Here is a 15,089-nt window from a genome sequence, read left to right as displayed (position 1 = left end):
TGAGGTCTTGCTGCCCAGGCGGGTCTCGAACCCGCAGGCTCAGGCAATCCACTCACCTCAGCCTCCCAAAGGCGCGGGATGACAGGCTGAGCCAACGAGCTCGGCTGGGAGGCAAATATTAACCAACCTGGCTTGTGACCCCATCAGGTAGGTCCTGGGCTAAAGAGGGCCCGCCTCCATCTGGTTAGGGGAAGTTAACTAGAAAAGTTAACTAGATGAGATAGTCTGTGACCAAAGGCAAATGGATGCAATAAACCATGAATTCTTTAAGAGTTCAAAAGGGGGCGAGAGTTCTTTCCTGCTTCCTCTTTAGATGAGGATGATCAAAGAACAAGCTCAGAAAGACCTTTTGGTAAACGGAATACTTCACCAACAGTTGGGAACCACAGCTGGTTGCACTGAAAGCCACCAGCAAGGAGAAGACTACAGAGCTCCCCACTACACCTTGTATCAAGGCCACTAGTCCCCAAGAGCTCTTTAAATAGCTGTAGGAGAAGGAGGTACAAAGGAAGTAATGCTTGGAAAAGTAATTGGTAATTAATTAAAAGTAATTGGAAAAGTAATTTTGCTGCCTTTATCTAAAAAGACATGAAAACCTTTGTTTCCCAAAAGGGTAATTATGACACTATTATATACAGTTAATGCCATACACATAGCCACCTTAAAATAATAAAAAGCCAGGCCCGTAACTCACACCTGTAAATTCCAGCACTTTGGGAAGTTGAGGTGGGAGGATCACTTGAGCCCAGGAGTTCAAGACTAGCCTGAGCAACATGGCAAGATCTTGTCTCTAAAAAAAAATTAGCTGGGCATGGTGTTGCACACCTGTAGTCCCCGCTACTAGGGAGGCTGAGTCGGAAGGATCAACTGAGCCCAGCAGATCGAAGCTTCGGTGGCTGTGAACGTGCCATTGCCCTCCATCCTGGGCAACAGGTAAGACTATGACTCAAAAAAAAAAAACCTTCAAATTATTGCCAATGATTTTAGTAAATAGCTGATTTTAAATGCAAGCATATTCAAAACCTCTGCATATGAAATACTAACATATTCAGAGGAGAGATCATGATCAAAATGCAAATTCCTGGCTTACTTTGGGGGTCTTTCATGAACAGGAAGAGACAGCCCTGGGATTTGTATTTTATTACTAAAAGTTAATATTTATTGAGTCCTCACTCTGTGGCAGGCACACAGTAAAGCATTTTATATGCATTTTATCATTCAATCCTCATGACAATCACATGAGGTAAGTACTACTGTGTTCATTTTATAGACAATGAAGCTGTGGCTCTCATCTGTTAAAAAACTTGTCGCTGGGCTCGGTGGCTCAGCCTGTAATCCCGCGCCTTTGGGAGGCTGAGGTGAGTGGATTGCCTGAGCCCGCGGGTTCGAGACCTGCCTGGGCAGCGACCTCATCTCTACAATAAGTCAAAAAATCAGCTGGGCGTAGTAGCGCACGCCTGTAATTCCAGCTACTCAGAAGGCTGAGGATCGCCGGAGCCCAGCAGGTCGAGGCTGCGGTGGCTGGGAGCGGCCACTGCACTCCAGTCTGGGCGACAGAGTGAGACTCCAACTCAAAAAAAAAAAAAACTTGCCAGGGGTCACGAAACTAGTAGTTGGCAGAACCCAAACTTGAAACAAGATAGTCTGTTTCTAGAACCTGCATTGTTAACCCATTGGCTCTACTGATTCGGAATCTCTGAAACAGGTGAATGTGAACTATGTTTTTCTCTGTTGTCTCCTCCCTATGCTCCAGGCCTCTCAATAAAAAAAAAAAAAAAAAAAAAATGAATCCTGAACTTTCTAATCTATGCATCTATATCACTATCTTTATTGTTTTCCCTCCTCTAAAGAAAGGTATAACTTAATAAATTGATGCATTGTCATCCATTTTTCCTGCTTTTATACATGATTTATCTTCCTTGTTTAGGTTTGCCATTAGAAGATATAAAACTAGTCATGGAGCCCTTATACGAGGAATACCTAGCAAATTGTGGAACAATCGTCAAACCTTATTACTGGCTAAGCTTCTCTCTAGATTGCTCGAGCTGTCCGTACCATATCCGAACAGGTGAAGAAGCAAGAGTTTCCTACACAGAATTTTATCAGCTTTTTGGATTTCCTTATGGGCCAACACATCCTCAAACAAAACACCTGACATTTTATGAACTTAAAACTTCTGCTGGTAGCCTGGTACAGAAGGGCCACGCAAGCAGTTGCACGGGGAATCACATCCATCCGGAGTCAATGCTGTTTGAGACAAACGGCTATCTCGACTCAGCCATACACAATGATGACAGCATCAGGCATGTCATTCTTTATTCTAACTACTCCCCTTGTAATGAAGCTAACCACTGCTGTGTCAGCAGGATGTACAATTTCCTCCTCACGTATCCATATCTCACTCTCAGTATTTACTTTTCTCAGTTCTATCACACTGAGCCTGAATTCCCTGTCTCGGCCTGGAACCACGAAGCACTTCGGAGCCTGGCCAGCCTATGGCCACAGGTCACTTTGAGTCCCATAAGTGGTGGGATTTGGCATGCTCTCCTCAGCAACTTTGTCAGTGGTGTCTCAGGAGCAACTGCTTTTCCGTCCATTTTAACTGGGAGAGCACTGGCTGACAGACACAATGCATATAAAATTCATGCCATAACAGGGGTAACACCACACTTCACCGATGTCCTTTCCCAGGCAAAAGAGAATCCGAACATAAAGGCTCAGGCGGTGTTAGACAGCTACCCCTTCAATGGTGCATTTCCCAGACAGTCCTTTCAAACGAGGAGTGGACAAATGCCGCCCAACCTAGCACCAGACCTCAGGGTTCCTGTTGTTTTTGTGCTAGTGCCTCACAGAGAACTACCGCCAATCCATGTGAGTCAAAACCCAAATAAACCCAGGAATGTCATAAGGCACTTAAATGTGCCTCAAATGTCATTCCAGGAAGTCAAGGACCTCAGAAGGCCTCCCATTGGAAGGTCAGTGGAGACAGTGGAAATCACAGAACAGTTTGAAAGTGACAAAGAGGTAGATAGAAAGAAGAAGAACAAGAAGAAAGGGAAAAAATAAAATCTACATTCCTACAGCATAAACCCAAACAATTACCAGAGGCCCTATTAGATTGGTAACAAAAACCTGGAAACTTTCTCTCTTAGGTCTGATCCAATATGGAGATAAACTGATACACCAAAAGCAAAACATAAATTATTTACTGTTTCAACTATTATAAAGCTGTGCTATTTTTAACATACTCCAAAATGTTTCCATACGCAATGTGATCTCTCTCCTATATATTAAAAGTGACAGTAGCAAATGGAGCCATTAGTACCTTGCTAATGCGGAAAAGGAATGTCATTATTCTGATCTACCCACATCATCTTTCCAGTACAAAAGCCCAGGACTAAATAGCTTCCTAAATTGGTTTCAGGAAAAAAAATCCTGTAAAACTGGAAAAAGCCAAAAGTTACTGACATTAAGTGCTGTTTGCAAAAGCAAACCAGTGATTTTCCATTAATTGTTAATCGTGGACAGAAGATTTCAGGCAGCCCATTTTTTCTAAAGTGATTCAAAATAGTTTTGTGTGGGAAAAGCTCTTCTGCTGATTACAACAGCTACAAAAATTGATTTTTGAAACGTAGCCACCTGCTCAGTTTGACGTTTCCTGGCTCATCTCTCTCCCTTCTGAGCAGACAATGGAGGCAGGATGATCCGTGAGACTCTCCGAAGACTCCTCCACCCCTACGATATGACAAACCAGTCACTCTTCCTGGCTTCCAAGGCTCCTCCTTTACCTTCCTGTTGCCTTCGTCTCACTAGCAAGATTTAAGTGCCTACAGGTCAAGCACTGTCTCTCCCCCTTGTTAGCTTTTCCCTTAGGATCCGGCACAGGATCCAACAAAAAGTGGGCAGCAAGGCTGAATCTACAGCTCAATACTTCACCAGTCACTACCGCTGCCATTCCTTCTCCACCCCAGCCAAGCACGCTCGACCATCCCGCAGTGGCATCTTTCTTTTTGTTAGCACCCATCCCCTTTCCTTATTTCAAATACACGCATAATTTGTATGTTCTACTTCCATTTATCCTGACCCCTTCTATTTCACCAGTGAATATTTGTACCTTCTCTTAAAATTTGCAAAGCACACTTCTTCCAGGAAGAGCTCCTTGACAAACCATCTGAGCACTTAAATGAAACACTTTGCTCACCTTAATTAAATCACATTTGCTGCCTCATTTCCTTCTTGGAAGTACGCAAAGATACACGACAAGAAAATGTACATTTGTAAATTGCTATTAAATTTTTTCTTAGTATATATAAAAAGTAATCTGGAAATCACAGAACAGTTTGAAAGTAACAAAGAGGTAGATGAAAAGAAGAAGAACAAGCTAATAAGAAAGCTTGCCATTTCTTAAAACATAATATGTCAAGAAAGTCCTCTTTCAGGAGCTGGAGGAGGAAGAGGAGAAGGAGGAGGAAGGAGGGAGAAAGGGAGGAAAATATTTTAGAAATAGAAATTAGTACTGTGATTAAAATAAACATGAATAAAATTTTTAAAACAAATTTCTATTGTTAGCCAGCAAATGTTAATGACATTATTGAAATATAATTTTATTGTGGGTATATGGTGATTATTAATTAAAGAAGTACTTGAGGTTTATTATTAGATTATGAAATCTTATGTCCTGAAATCATACATCCACGATTTGGGATAATGCATTTAAAAGATCCTCAACATTACAAATCCAATACCTCTGACTGTTATTAAAGCAGATCCAATTTGTTGCCATGAAATCTCTCTCCAAAATGTACAACGTGAATTAAGCTGCAAAGGATCCAATTAGAAATATGGTCTGAAATCTATGATGAACTTGTATTTCAAATGTGAGCCTGGATATCATGGTACATAACAAAAGAAGTTGCCAGAACTATAGGAAAGATAAGTGCCTTTGACAGTTCAATTGCTATGCTGAATAGGTAACACTGGGGCTAGGAAGAAGGTTACTGACAGGTCATAAGTCCAGGCCAATACAGGCAAGCCTTAGACAAACGACTGTAAAAGGAGCATAAAGATAGATGGTCCAAAGCAAGTCATCTGTTTCCTCATCCATAAGACAAGAAATATGTGCTAGTTCATCTTTAAGGCTCCTTTCAGTTCCATCGGCTGTCAAAAGGCACACAGAAAAGCAACAGTTCCAGGGAGTGAGATCGTACAGTGCAGTGACTGGGTCTCCCTGTTCACTCGGCAATGGATTCTTGGTCAGTCAGGCTGGCCCAGGGACTAAGGGAGAGAAGTTGGGATTCTCCAGCCCTCTTCAGCAAAACTAGCAATGGTGATATTAAGAACATCACTGCCACCACACATATAGAAATTCCAAGTAAGGAAAATAGAAGTAAATTGAAGCAGCTAGTAATATAGTGACCCGGGAAGGCATCGGGGTATATCCCAAGAAAATAATGAGGGAGCAGGAAGGAGCACATTACTTTGGTGAATCCAAGGCCCAGGGTTTGGGTCTCGGCTTTGCAGGCTCAAATTCCTAGTCAGTCAGTACAATGATAATGAACATATCCATCAGAAGCAGACTTGGATTAACAGAGATCTCAAGATTGATATGTAAAAACAAAAGGTGAATGCATGGATTTCCTGTGAGGTTTATGACTGGATATGCAAGCAGATATTCAAGTCATCCAGTCTTTACAGCCTCCCCACATAGGTAAGCTATTTGGAAGGCAAAATTATAATTAGATGTTCGTTTTGTGAATTAGAGGAGTTCATTACGTGGTTCAAATGTTTAGTGCTATCAGACTCTGCTTTTGTTGTGGTGACTGACATAGCTACTTGGGGTAGAAATGGCAGGTAGATATGTAAAAGTCCCTGGACAGTGTTTGGGAGGGCCCAGACTGTAAGAGACAGCACAAACCTCTATAACTAACTAACATTGATACTCTGTTTCATCAATCTCCAATCTAATCCTGCTGACCTGAGAACAAATCCTATCTCTTTAAACTGCTGTTATGTATCTTTTTTTATTCTTAGCGTATGCAGTCCAAAAAGTTTAACTCACAGAATGGAATCCTGTTCATCTGGTTTCCAAGGGTTTTTAGGAAAGCCACATGGTAACCTCTACCAACTAAAAAGAATATTATTTGGCTGGGTGCAGTGATTCACACCTGTAATCTCAGCATTTTGGGAAGCCAAGGTGGGAGTATCACTTTAGACCAAAAGTGCAAGACCAGCCTGGGCAACGTAGTGAGACTGTCTCTACCAAAAAAATCAGTAAAAAATTAGCCAGGTATAGCAGCACATGCCAGCAGTCCCAGCTAGTAGCTGAAGCAGGAGGACCACTTGAGTCCAGAAGGTTGAGACTGCAGTGAGCTATGACTGCACCACTGCATTCCATCCTGGGCAACAGAGTGAGACCCTGTCTCTAAAAAAATAGTAGTAATAATATTACTAACATTTGGTCACAGTTATATGTCAAGCACTTGTCTAAGCATTAATGTATTAATTCATTTAATCCTTCCAGTAGTCCTATGAGGTAGGTATTATTATAATACCTATTTTACAAATAAGGAAATGGTGGCACAAAGAATTTAAGTAATGTCCAAGTAGTAAAGGCTGAGCTGAGAGTCAAACCCAGGAAATCTAGCTCCAGAATCTGTGTTTTTAAGCCTTATGTCTCAATGCCTTTCTAAATAATAAGCATGCAGATTCACAACAAAGCCTGCCAAAATCAATCCACATTTAGCACCTGTCCTATGACTTTTCTTAATTCTGGTCAAAATACGTACCAACGGGCATCCTCTAGACTATGGAAGCCAGGTAGACTGGGTGAACTACAGCAAAAAACTGAAGTAGGTTCCAGATCCCAGAAGTTTGGCTCTCGACCCACCCCCCACTCCCTGTTACCCAGGACCTCAAACCAAACATAAATCCTGAAATTATCTTTAGGTGGCCCTGACTCTCAGGGAAGTATTAAGTCTGGGATCTGAGGCAATGGAACATTGCAGTATTGCTTTATTTAGTTAAAATTGAGTGGAACTGGTTCCTCAAAAAATTAAAAAGAATATTAGCATATCTGGTAATTCCCCTTCCGGGTATAAAAAACAGGGTCTCAAAGAGATATTTGTATACCCGTGTTTATAGCAGTATTATTCACAATAGCCAAAAGGTGGAACCAAACCAAGTATCCATTGACAGATGAATGGATATACAGATGTGGCATATACCTACAATGGAAGACAATCAGCCTTAAAAGAAAATTTTGACACAAAGCCACAGCATGGATGAGCCTAAGGAACATTGAGTTAAGTGAAATAAGGCAGGCATAAATAGACAAATGCCTCTTGATTCCACTTATATGAGGTACCCAGGTAGTCAAATACATAGAAAGTAATATGGTGGTTGCCAGAGGCTGGGGAGGTGGGAGGGGCAGGGAGTTAGTTTTAGTGGGTATAGAGTTTCAGTTTTGTAAGATAAAAAGAGATCTGGAGATGAATGTCATTAATGGCTGTACAACAATGTGAATGTGCTTAACTGTATACTTAGAAATGATAAGAAAAGATGGTACATTTTATGTTATATGTGTTTTACCATGTTTTTAAATGGAATTACTAGTTGACACCTACTGATCTCTCTAAATATCAAAAAAAGGGCATTTTGTGTCACACTAAGTATAGGATACAGCCTCTATGTCTAGTCTCAAAATACTAGATAAGGTGAGAAAAGTTCACAGGAATATCTGAAAAACGAATATTTTTTTAAAATCATAATAAGTTGGGGTTTTTTAGGTTATAAAAAGTTTATTTAGAAGGTAAATTAGAGGAAAAGGGTGGATCCATCTCTTCAAGATTGAAGAGGGAGCTGAGCGCTGAAGAAATGTTTGGCCATAATAAGTTTTTTTAGGGTCACAAGTTATAGCTCATTTCAAGCTATTATGTAGGTTTATTTAGATCCTTGATACTTGGTTATATCCTTATTTTTAGAAAAAATGAAGTATTATAGTTGGGAATAATGAGAAAGACTTACTAAAAATAAAGTGTGATTAAAAGTGCAAGCCTCAGCCGGGCTCGGTGGCTCAGCCTGTAATCCCGCACCTTTGGGAGGCTGAGGTGAGTGGATTGCCTGAGCCCGCAGGTTCAAGACCCACCTGGGCAGCGAGACCTCATCTCTACAGTAAATAAAAAAATTAGCCGGGCGTGGTAGTGCGCGCCTGTAATTCCAGCTACTCAGAAGGCTGAGGCGGAAGGATCGCCAGAGCCCAGCAGGTTGAGGCTGCGGTGGCCCGGAGCGGCCACTGCACTCCAGTCTGGGTGACAGAGTGAGACTCCAACTCAAAAAAAAAACAAAAAAAAAAAACAAAAGCACAAGCCTCAGAATCTAACAGACCTAGTTGCCATATCAGTCTGCTACTTGCTAAGTAAATATCATTGGCAAAATTACAAAATCTCTCCGAGTGTTAGTTTACTCATTCATAAAATGGAAGCACTAATTCCTAGGCCCTAGAGCTACTCTGGGGATTAAATAATGTAAGTGAACAGCATATTTACCAAGTTTCTGACACACAATAAACACTCACTAAGTGATTACTATTATTAGCAAAATATTAACAGGAAAATAATAGACAGTAGGTAATAATAGGGATTGCAGGATCTTTCCAATTTTATCAAGACTATGAGTCTGAGGTAGTTTACATCTTATTTTCTATAGGAAATAAAGCTATGTTACTAGAATTTGTGACAATCAAGTTGGGGAAGAAAAAACTTATTTCAATATTTCGCTTAAATAGTTAATAGCAGCAATGAGAAAAGTAAAATGTCCATAGTCATAAAATAATTAAAATATTTTGTGCAACTTATTACCAATAAATTTGCAATCTAGATGAGATGCATGATTTTCTAGGAACATATAAATTCTAAAATTGTTTCAAGATGAGAAAGACAACCAAACAAATCAATAACCACAGAAAATAAAGATGATCAAAGATTTACCTCTAAAAACACCAATAAGCCTAGATAATTTTGGAGCACATTCTATGACTTTTAAAGAACCAATAGCCTGTTTAATTTCCACTATTCAAACTATTCCAAACCATAGAAAAAAGGTAGAACTCTTCTAAATTCATCTACAAAGGTAGGCTAACCTTAATATCAAAACTAGATAAAATAGCACTAAGAAATAATAGGGATAAATCTTCCTTAAAAATATACATTCTGGCTGGGCTCGGTGGCTCAGCCTGTAATCCCACTCCTTTGGGAGGCTGAGGTGAGTGGATCGCCTAAGCCCGCGGGTTCGAGACCCACCTGGGCAGCGAGACCTCATCTCTACAATAAATCAAAAATTAGCCAGGCGTGGTAGCATGCGCCTGTAGTTCCAGCTACTTGGAAGGCTGAGGCGGAAGGATCGCCAGAGCCCAGCAGGTCGAGGGTGCAGTGGCCGGGAGCGGCCACTGCACTCCAGTCTGGGTGACAGAGTGAGACTCCAACTCAAAAAATATATATATATACATTCTGAAACCATGTAAACAAAACACAAACTAACCAAATCCAGTCAGTAATTAAGATAATAACATTTCATCTCCTAATAAGACTTTATTCTAGTTCCAGCTATTTGGAAAGCTGAGGCGGAAGTATCACCTGAGCCCAGAAAGTCGAGGCTGCGGTGGCTGTGAACGTACCACTGCACTCCAGCCAGCCTGGGTGACTGAGTGAGACCCCAACTCAAAAAAAAACAAAAAAGAGTTTATTCTAGAAATGTAAGAATGTTTCAGTGCAAAAAAAATACATAAATAGATTCATTCGACTCAAACTGAAAAATCAGAAACTATATGATTTATATCATTAGATTAAAAAAGAAACATTTAACAACTTCAGCAGTCATTTCAAGAGATTGCAAAGCTAAAGTAAATATCAACTGGTGAAACACTAAAGACATTTTCATTAAAAACAGGAAGAAAGCAGGAACACCTAATATCACCAAATTTTTCAATACTCTTCAAGATTTTAGCTAAAGCAATAAGATAAGAAAAATAAATGACAAAAATATTGGAAAAAAGGTAAATTATCATTACCTCAAATATTATTGTATAGTATGACAAGAGATGCAACCCTAACACAACTGATACCAGTGATCCCAATGAAAAGAAAGAATATAGAATAAATATGTTGTAAAATCCATAGCTTCCCGTTATAAGTCATTTAACAATCAAATGGAAAAAAGTCTCATTCGCAATGTTTAAAAAGATATCCTTTCATTTGGCACTAAAAGTTTCCTCCTGAGACAAGAGTATAGATGTATAATTTTTTAAATATTTGAAGTACCAATATGTTAGTTAAAGATTTGTGAAAGTTGGATACCAGAACGAAATCACTTTTTGTCAGGCCCAAATAACTAAAATGGGGAAAGCGTGAAGGAGGAGGGCTCATGCTTTCAAGGCTGAGATAAAGACTGTCTCAAAGACTTTCCAAAATAATCCCATTAGAAATTCCTTAGGACTGCGGCACTTCAGGCAAGAAGCTCTCGAAAAAACACCTGCCCAGTAACAGCATCTCCACCACCAAACTGATGACAATTCTAGCTTGGAGTCTCTGAAACCTATGAACTCTGTTTCTAAACAGTTTATGTGAACTTCTCCTTTTGCCAATAAAAGTTTCTCTTTACCCTCCCCTCTTCAGATGCATATGTGGCTTGACATAGCTGTGCATCTCAGGTTTTAATCCAATTTTCCAATTTCTGAATAAAGTCAACATATTTGGAGATTTTTTTTTTTTTTTTGGTTGTCAGATTCCATGGTAAAATAGTTCACCCTATCTACTCTACTTTTGTGTGTAATCATAAAATCATGTAAAGCTAAAACTGATCACAAAGAAAAAAACTTGAAGTTTTAAGGGTGGTTTCAACAGAGAACCAATTGATTCAGATTTTAGTAGGAACATTAAATCATAAGATAGACTACAGACAACATGTTAAAATTTTTGTATAATATAGTAATTATATTGGTAGAGAATAGTGGTATTAAACCATCATTACTAAAACTCATTTATAGCCGGGCTTGGTGGCTCAGCCTGTAATCCCACATTTGGGAGGCTGAGGTGAGTGGATTGCCTCAGCCCGTGGGTTCGAGACCCACCTGGGCAACTTGGCGAGACCTCATCTCTACAATTTAAAAAAAAAAAAAAAATCAGTCGTTCGTGGTAGCACGTGTCTAATTCCGGCTACTTGGAAGGCTGAAGTGGAAGGATTGCCGGAGCCCAGCAGGTCGAGGTTGTGGTGGCCAGGAGCGGCTACTGCACTCCAGTCTGAGTGACTGAGTGAGACTCCAACTCAAAAAAAATAAAATAAAATAAAAAATAAAACTCATTTATATTCATAATACACATTTTACATATTTGTTTAACACCAAGTTCACTTCCACTTCAAATAGTAAAAACAATAGTACCATGCTGCGGAATTCAATGTCTTGGTATTTTTTTAAGTATTTAGTGGCAAATTTGTGGGAAAAAATTACATAGTAGGTAGAATGCTTGGTTTAAAATATCTGAAATGATCTATTAAATTCAGAAATTTAATAATTTTATTAAAGTCCCTTCTATCAAAAATAATTTTTGCTTTTTGCATTATCACAGAAATAAGAAGGGCCTACATACACAGCATTAACCTTGAGAAAATTCAGATTCAATATTGCTTTAATAATGAACCAATACTAAATAAATAAATAATCAATAAAATGTCTTAAAATCTTATAGATTTTTTATATCGGGGTAAGCACTCATTTGAAAAATTAAAATAAACAGAATAATATTACCTAAGATGAATTAAGCATCATGGCTAATGTTAAAAATTTAGAATTTTCAAGGAAGTGCAATAATGTGTATTTTCTAATTAAAAGATAATTAAGGACAGATTTCTTCACATCCACAAAAACATTTCCCTAAATCCTTATAAAGATTTAGCCAATTGATAGGGTAGAGAGGTGATTTTTATATGTCCATTAACAAATAATCTCTAAATATTAGCCCAAAATTAGCCTGTCAGATCATTAATGAATTGAATAGAAACATATTGAGTTCCTATTTTATTCTAGGCATTTAGATCTTTGTGAGACAATAAAAAAGACTACACTGAAAAAAGACATTTTTGACATCTCAAATGTAATATGCATTATCTGGCTGGTAATTACATTTAACACACTTAATGCTTAGAGCAAAATTTTGAACAATTGAAATAATTATACTCTTGAGCAACAAATTATTTAAATTCTTCTCACTATTCCCTAAGTTGACTTCTGCCCTGGATTTTTTCCCCAGTTCTAAAATAAGAAAACAAAAACATTTCCTAAAGAAGACAATATAAAAGAACAGAAATGCAAGATAAAGGATGTATTGGCTCTTGAATTCTTGTTTCTATTTGCTCTCAGTAGTGCTTCTAATGTTCAATTTTCTCTTCAAAGAAAATCTTGATTTAAAAGGACAAAAAGTACAATCAACATTAACATCTAATGAAGTATACTGATTAGCATCCACTAAAGTTAGCAAAGATTGAAACTGAAAATAAAATAAAACAAATCTTTATTCTAAGTTATATAATGCCATTCAACACAGAAATGATTTTATACTTTGGTATAGGGCCTTTTAAAATAAATATTACCAACAGGTAAAAAAAATTTTCCTTTGCTATCTTAAGACAGTCCTAGGATAGTTTTTGCCAGTGTGTCTGTTCATAATTTGAAACTTAAATGCTAATTTAAAGCAATGTTACTGCTATCACCTAAATGATATATCTTATAGACGTGTGATTTAGTTGGGAAAAAAAATTCTACATTGTTTCTTCCCAAGAAAAAAAGATGCATTCCGTTCTTAAAGTCTCTCTCTCTCTCTGTATCTGTCTGTCTCTCTCTCTCTCTCTCTTTTATATATGTACATGTATACACTGCATAGATATATATAACACATATGTATGTATTTTTTCAAACTTAAAGGAATGACTAAACATATGTATTTATATGTACTGTATATAGTCAGCAAAGGTTTGATTTTGAGATTTCCCTTCCTCTTTTGATTCATTATTCTCAGTGTGACTCTCAGACTGTGCCGTCTCAAATTTCATTCATTCATCAAGTATTGAGTACCTTCTGCATGCTTAACTTTATGTCAGATGGAAGAAGATCCCAAATAAATATAAGACTGTCTCTGCCCTTCAGAATCCTTCTATCTCTTCCAGGAACAAGATAAAATATGTTAAGTAATTTATGAGACTAGTGTCAAAACCAATGGTACAAGTAACATGTATTTTACATTTACGCAGAATTCAAGAGCTTGAAAACACTCTCAGGAACTTAATCCTAAGAACAATCTTGTGAAGTATTATTAGCCCTTTTTCATGATAAGACACCTGAGACTCAGAATTTTATGTGACATGCCTCAATCAAACAGACTAGGAGTTCAAGAGTCAAGACTTAAATCCGAGTTTTCTGATTCTAAATCCAGTGGTCCTTTCAATACAGCATGGAAACCAAGGATTGAGGTACTCAACAGGGCAACAGCAGGCCTTCTGCTAGAGGTCCATCTAAACTGCACCACACCTAGCAGTGTCCAGCCAATGTCCAAATTAATTTAATTCTGCAAATATTTGCACTTCAGTGTCAAACTCAGAGCACAACGACCATTTCCTTAATCTTACTGCCTTTACTTCCCACATCCAAGAAATGGGTGCTGAACATAATAAAAATATGGCCTAGCAAGATCATATAAATCTTAAATCATAAATATGAATCTTAAAGTCTGGTTTCTACTAATCTTTAACAAATTTTTTTCCCCTCACCACTGGCGAGTCTAACCCACTCCCCACCCTTTTCTAGCATTCTTGCTCCAACAGTCACTTATTTTAAGATGTCAATGACTGATCCTATCCCAAATTCTACAAGTTCAGCCCAGTTTCGCCACCCGACTGCAGCCCCTACCCGGACACCTTCCCCTCCCTCCCAATGTATTGATACCGAGTTCAGGCTCTGCAGGTCCCGTCGCGATGCTGTCACACAACGCTGGCAGATAAGAAATGACCTTTCGGCTCCGTCCTTGGGGACCTCCCGCTGGCCGCGTAGCGTCGTTCCAACCCCGGGAATCCGGCTCCCGGCTCGGGAACACAGCCCCCGGCAGCGCGCAGTCCGAAGCAACGTCTCGGGCAATTAGAACGAGGCTGGGCTCCCGGGTGTGCATCACTCCGCCCCATACTCCTGCCAACTGCAGGGGACTCGGTCGGGCAGCCAGTCCATCCCAACCCGCAGCCAAGTCCCGGCCGACCGGACCTTACGCAGGACCCCAATGACAGGTCGTGGACGGCGGCAGCAAAAGCCAAGGCCACCCGCCGCAGGCGCCCATGGCAGCCAACCTCAGACCCCCTAGGCTGGACCGCAGAAAAGCGTTTCTATGGGAACCCCGGGGCTCACGTGATGCACTTGGGCGGCCAATCGCCTCCGGCCTCTGCCCGCGGTCCCGCTTTCTTCCCACCCCCCGCCCCCGCCTCCTTCGCCCGGCCCCGCCCCTTTCCTGCGCAGACTCCGCGCCTGCGCACTGCGTCCCGCGCGCTCCCTCCCTCGCGCGCGCCCTCGGGGGAAGAGCGGGGGCAGCGTGGGAGGCTCCAGGCGAGCGCGAACCTGAGGAGGAAGAAGCGGGGCGGCGCGCAGGCCCAGAACCGCTGGAGCCGCGGAGGCCGGCGACGCCCCAGAGCGGAAGAGGGAAGTGAAGCGGGTGCCGGGCGGCGGGCTTCTGCCGGGCTGGGCTTGCAGAGGCCGAAGGCAGCGCCGAGAAGAGGCCTTTGCCGCTCCTCCGGCGCCGGGATGTCGAAGAACACGGTGTCGTCGGCCCGGTTCCGGAAGGTGGACGTGGATGAGTACGACGAGAACAAGTTTGTGGACGAGGAAGACGGGGGCGACGGCCAGGCCGGGCCCGACGAGGGCGAGGTGGACTCCTGTCTGCGGCAATATCCTTGCGTTCGCCGAGCTCCCCGCCCGCCCCACTGGCCCACCCCGCCCTCTCCCGGTCCTCCGCCGCCGGTGGGACCGGGGGAGCTTGGGCCCTGCGGTCCTGTCTGGGTCCCCC

At 40.8% G+C, this 15,089-nt stretch overlaps 3 protein-coding genes across 4 annotated transcripts in view; 2 read left to right on the top strand and 1 right to left on the bottom strand.

Moving 5' to 3' along the window:
• Positions 1-14,428, bottom strand: part of RGL1 (ral guanine nucleotide dissociation stimulator like 1) — a 263,517-nt gene extending 249,089 nt beyond the window's left edge. For both annotated transcript variants that reach the window (XM_008074430.2, XM_008074431.2), the window contains exon 1: positions 13,988-14,428. The gene's annotated coding sequence lies outside the window, so the exon portion shown is untranslated. The remainder of the gene's footprint in view (positions 1-13,987) is intronic.
• Positions 1,957-3,066, top strand: APOBEC4 (apolipoprotein B mRNA editing enzyme catalytic polypeptide like 4). Its single transcript, XM_008074429.1, has one exon. The coding sequence runs from the start codon at positions 1,957-1,959 to the stop codon at positions 3,064-3,066; it is 1,110 nt and encodes a 369-aa protein (XP_008072620.1).
• Positions 14,429-14,549: 121 nt separating the features above from the next.
• Positions 14,550-15,089, top strand: part of ARPC5 (actin related protein 2/3 complex subunit 5) — a 10,687-nt gene continuing 10,147 nt past the window's right edge. Inside the window, exon 1 of the mRNA XM_008074427.2 lies at positions 14,550-14,970. Within this exon, the coding sequence (XP_008072618.1) occupies positions 14,828-14,970 (143 nt within the window). The 5' untranslated portion in view covers positions 14,550-14,827. The remainder of the gene's footprint in view (positions 14,971-15,089) is intronic.

The sequence above is a fragment of the Carlito syrichta genome, unplaced genomic scaffold (assembly GCF_000164805.1).
Source record: "Carlito syrichta isolate Samal-C Ts95f unplaced genomic scaffold, Tarsius_syrichta-2.0.1 Scaffold316427, whole genome shotgun sequence".
Lineage (NCBI taxonomy): Eukaryota > Metazoa > Chordata > Mammalia > Primates > Tarsiidae > Carlito > Carlito syrichta.
This window is presented reverse-complemented; position numbering and strand designations above follow the sequence as displayed.

Excerpts from the sequence above, each read along its gene's own strand:
- APOBEC4 (XM_008074429.1), top strand. The coding sequence starts at position 1,957 with ATGGAGCCCTTATACGAGGAATACCTAGCAAATTGTGGAACAATCGTC.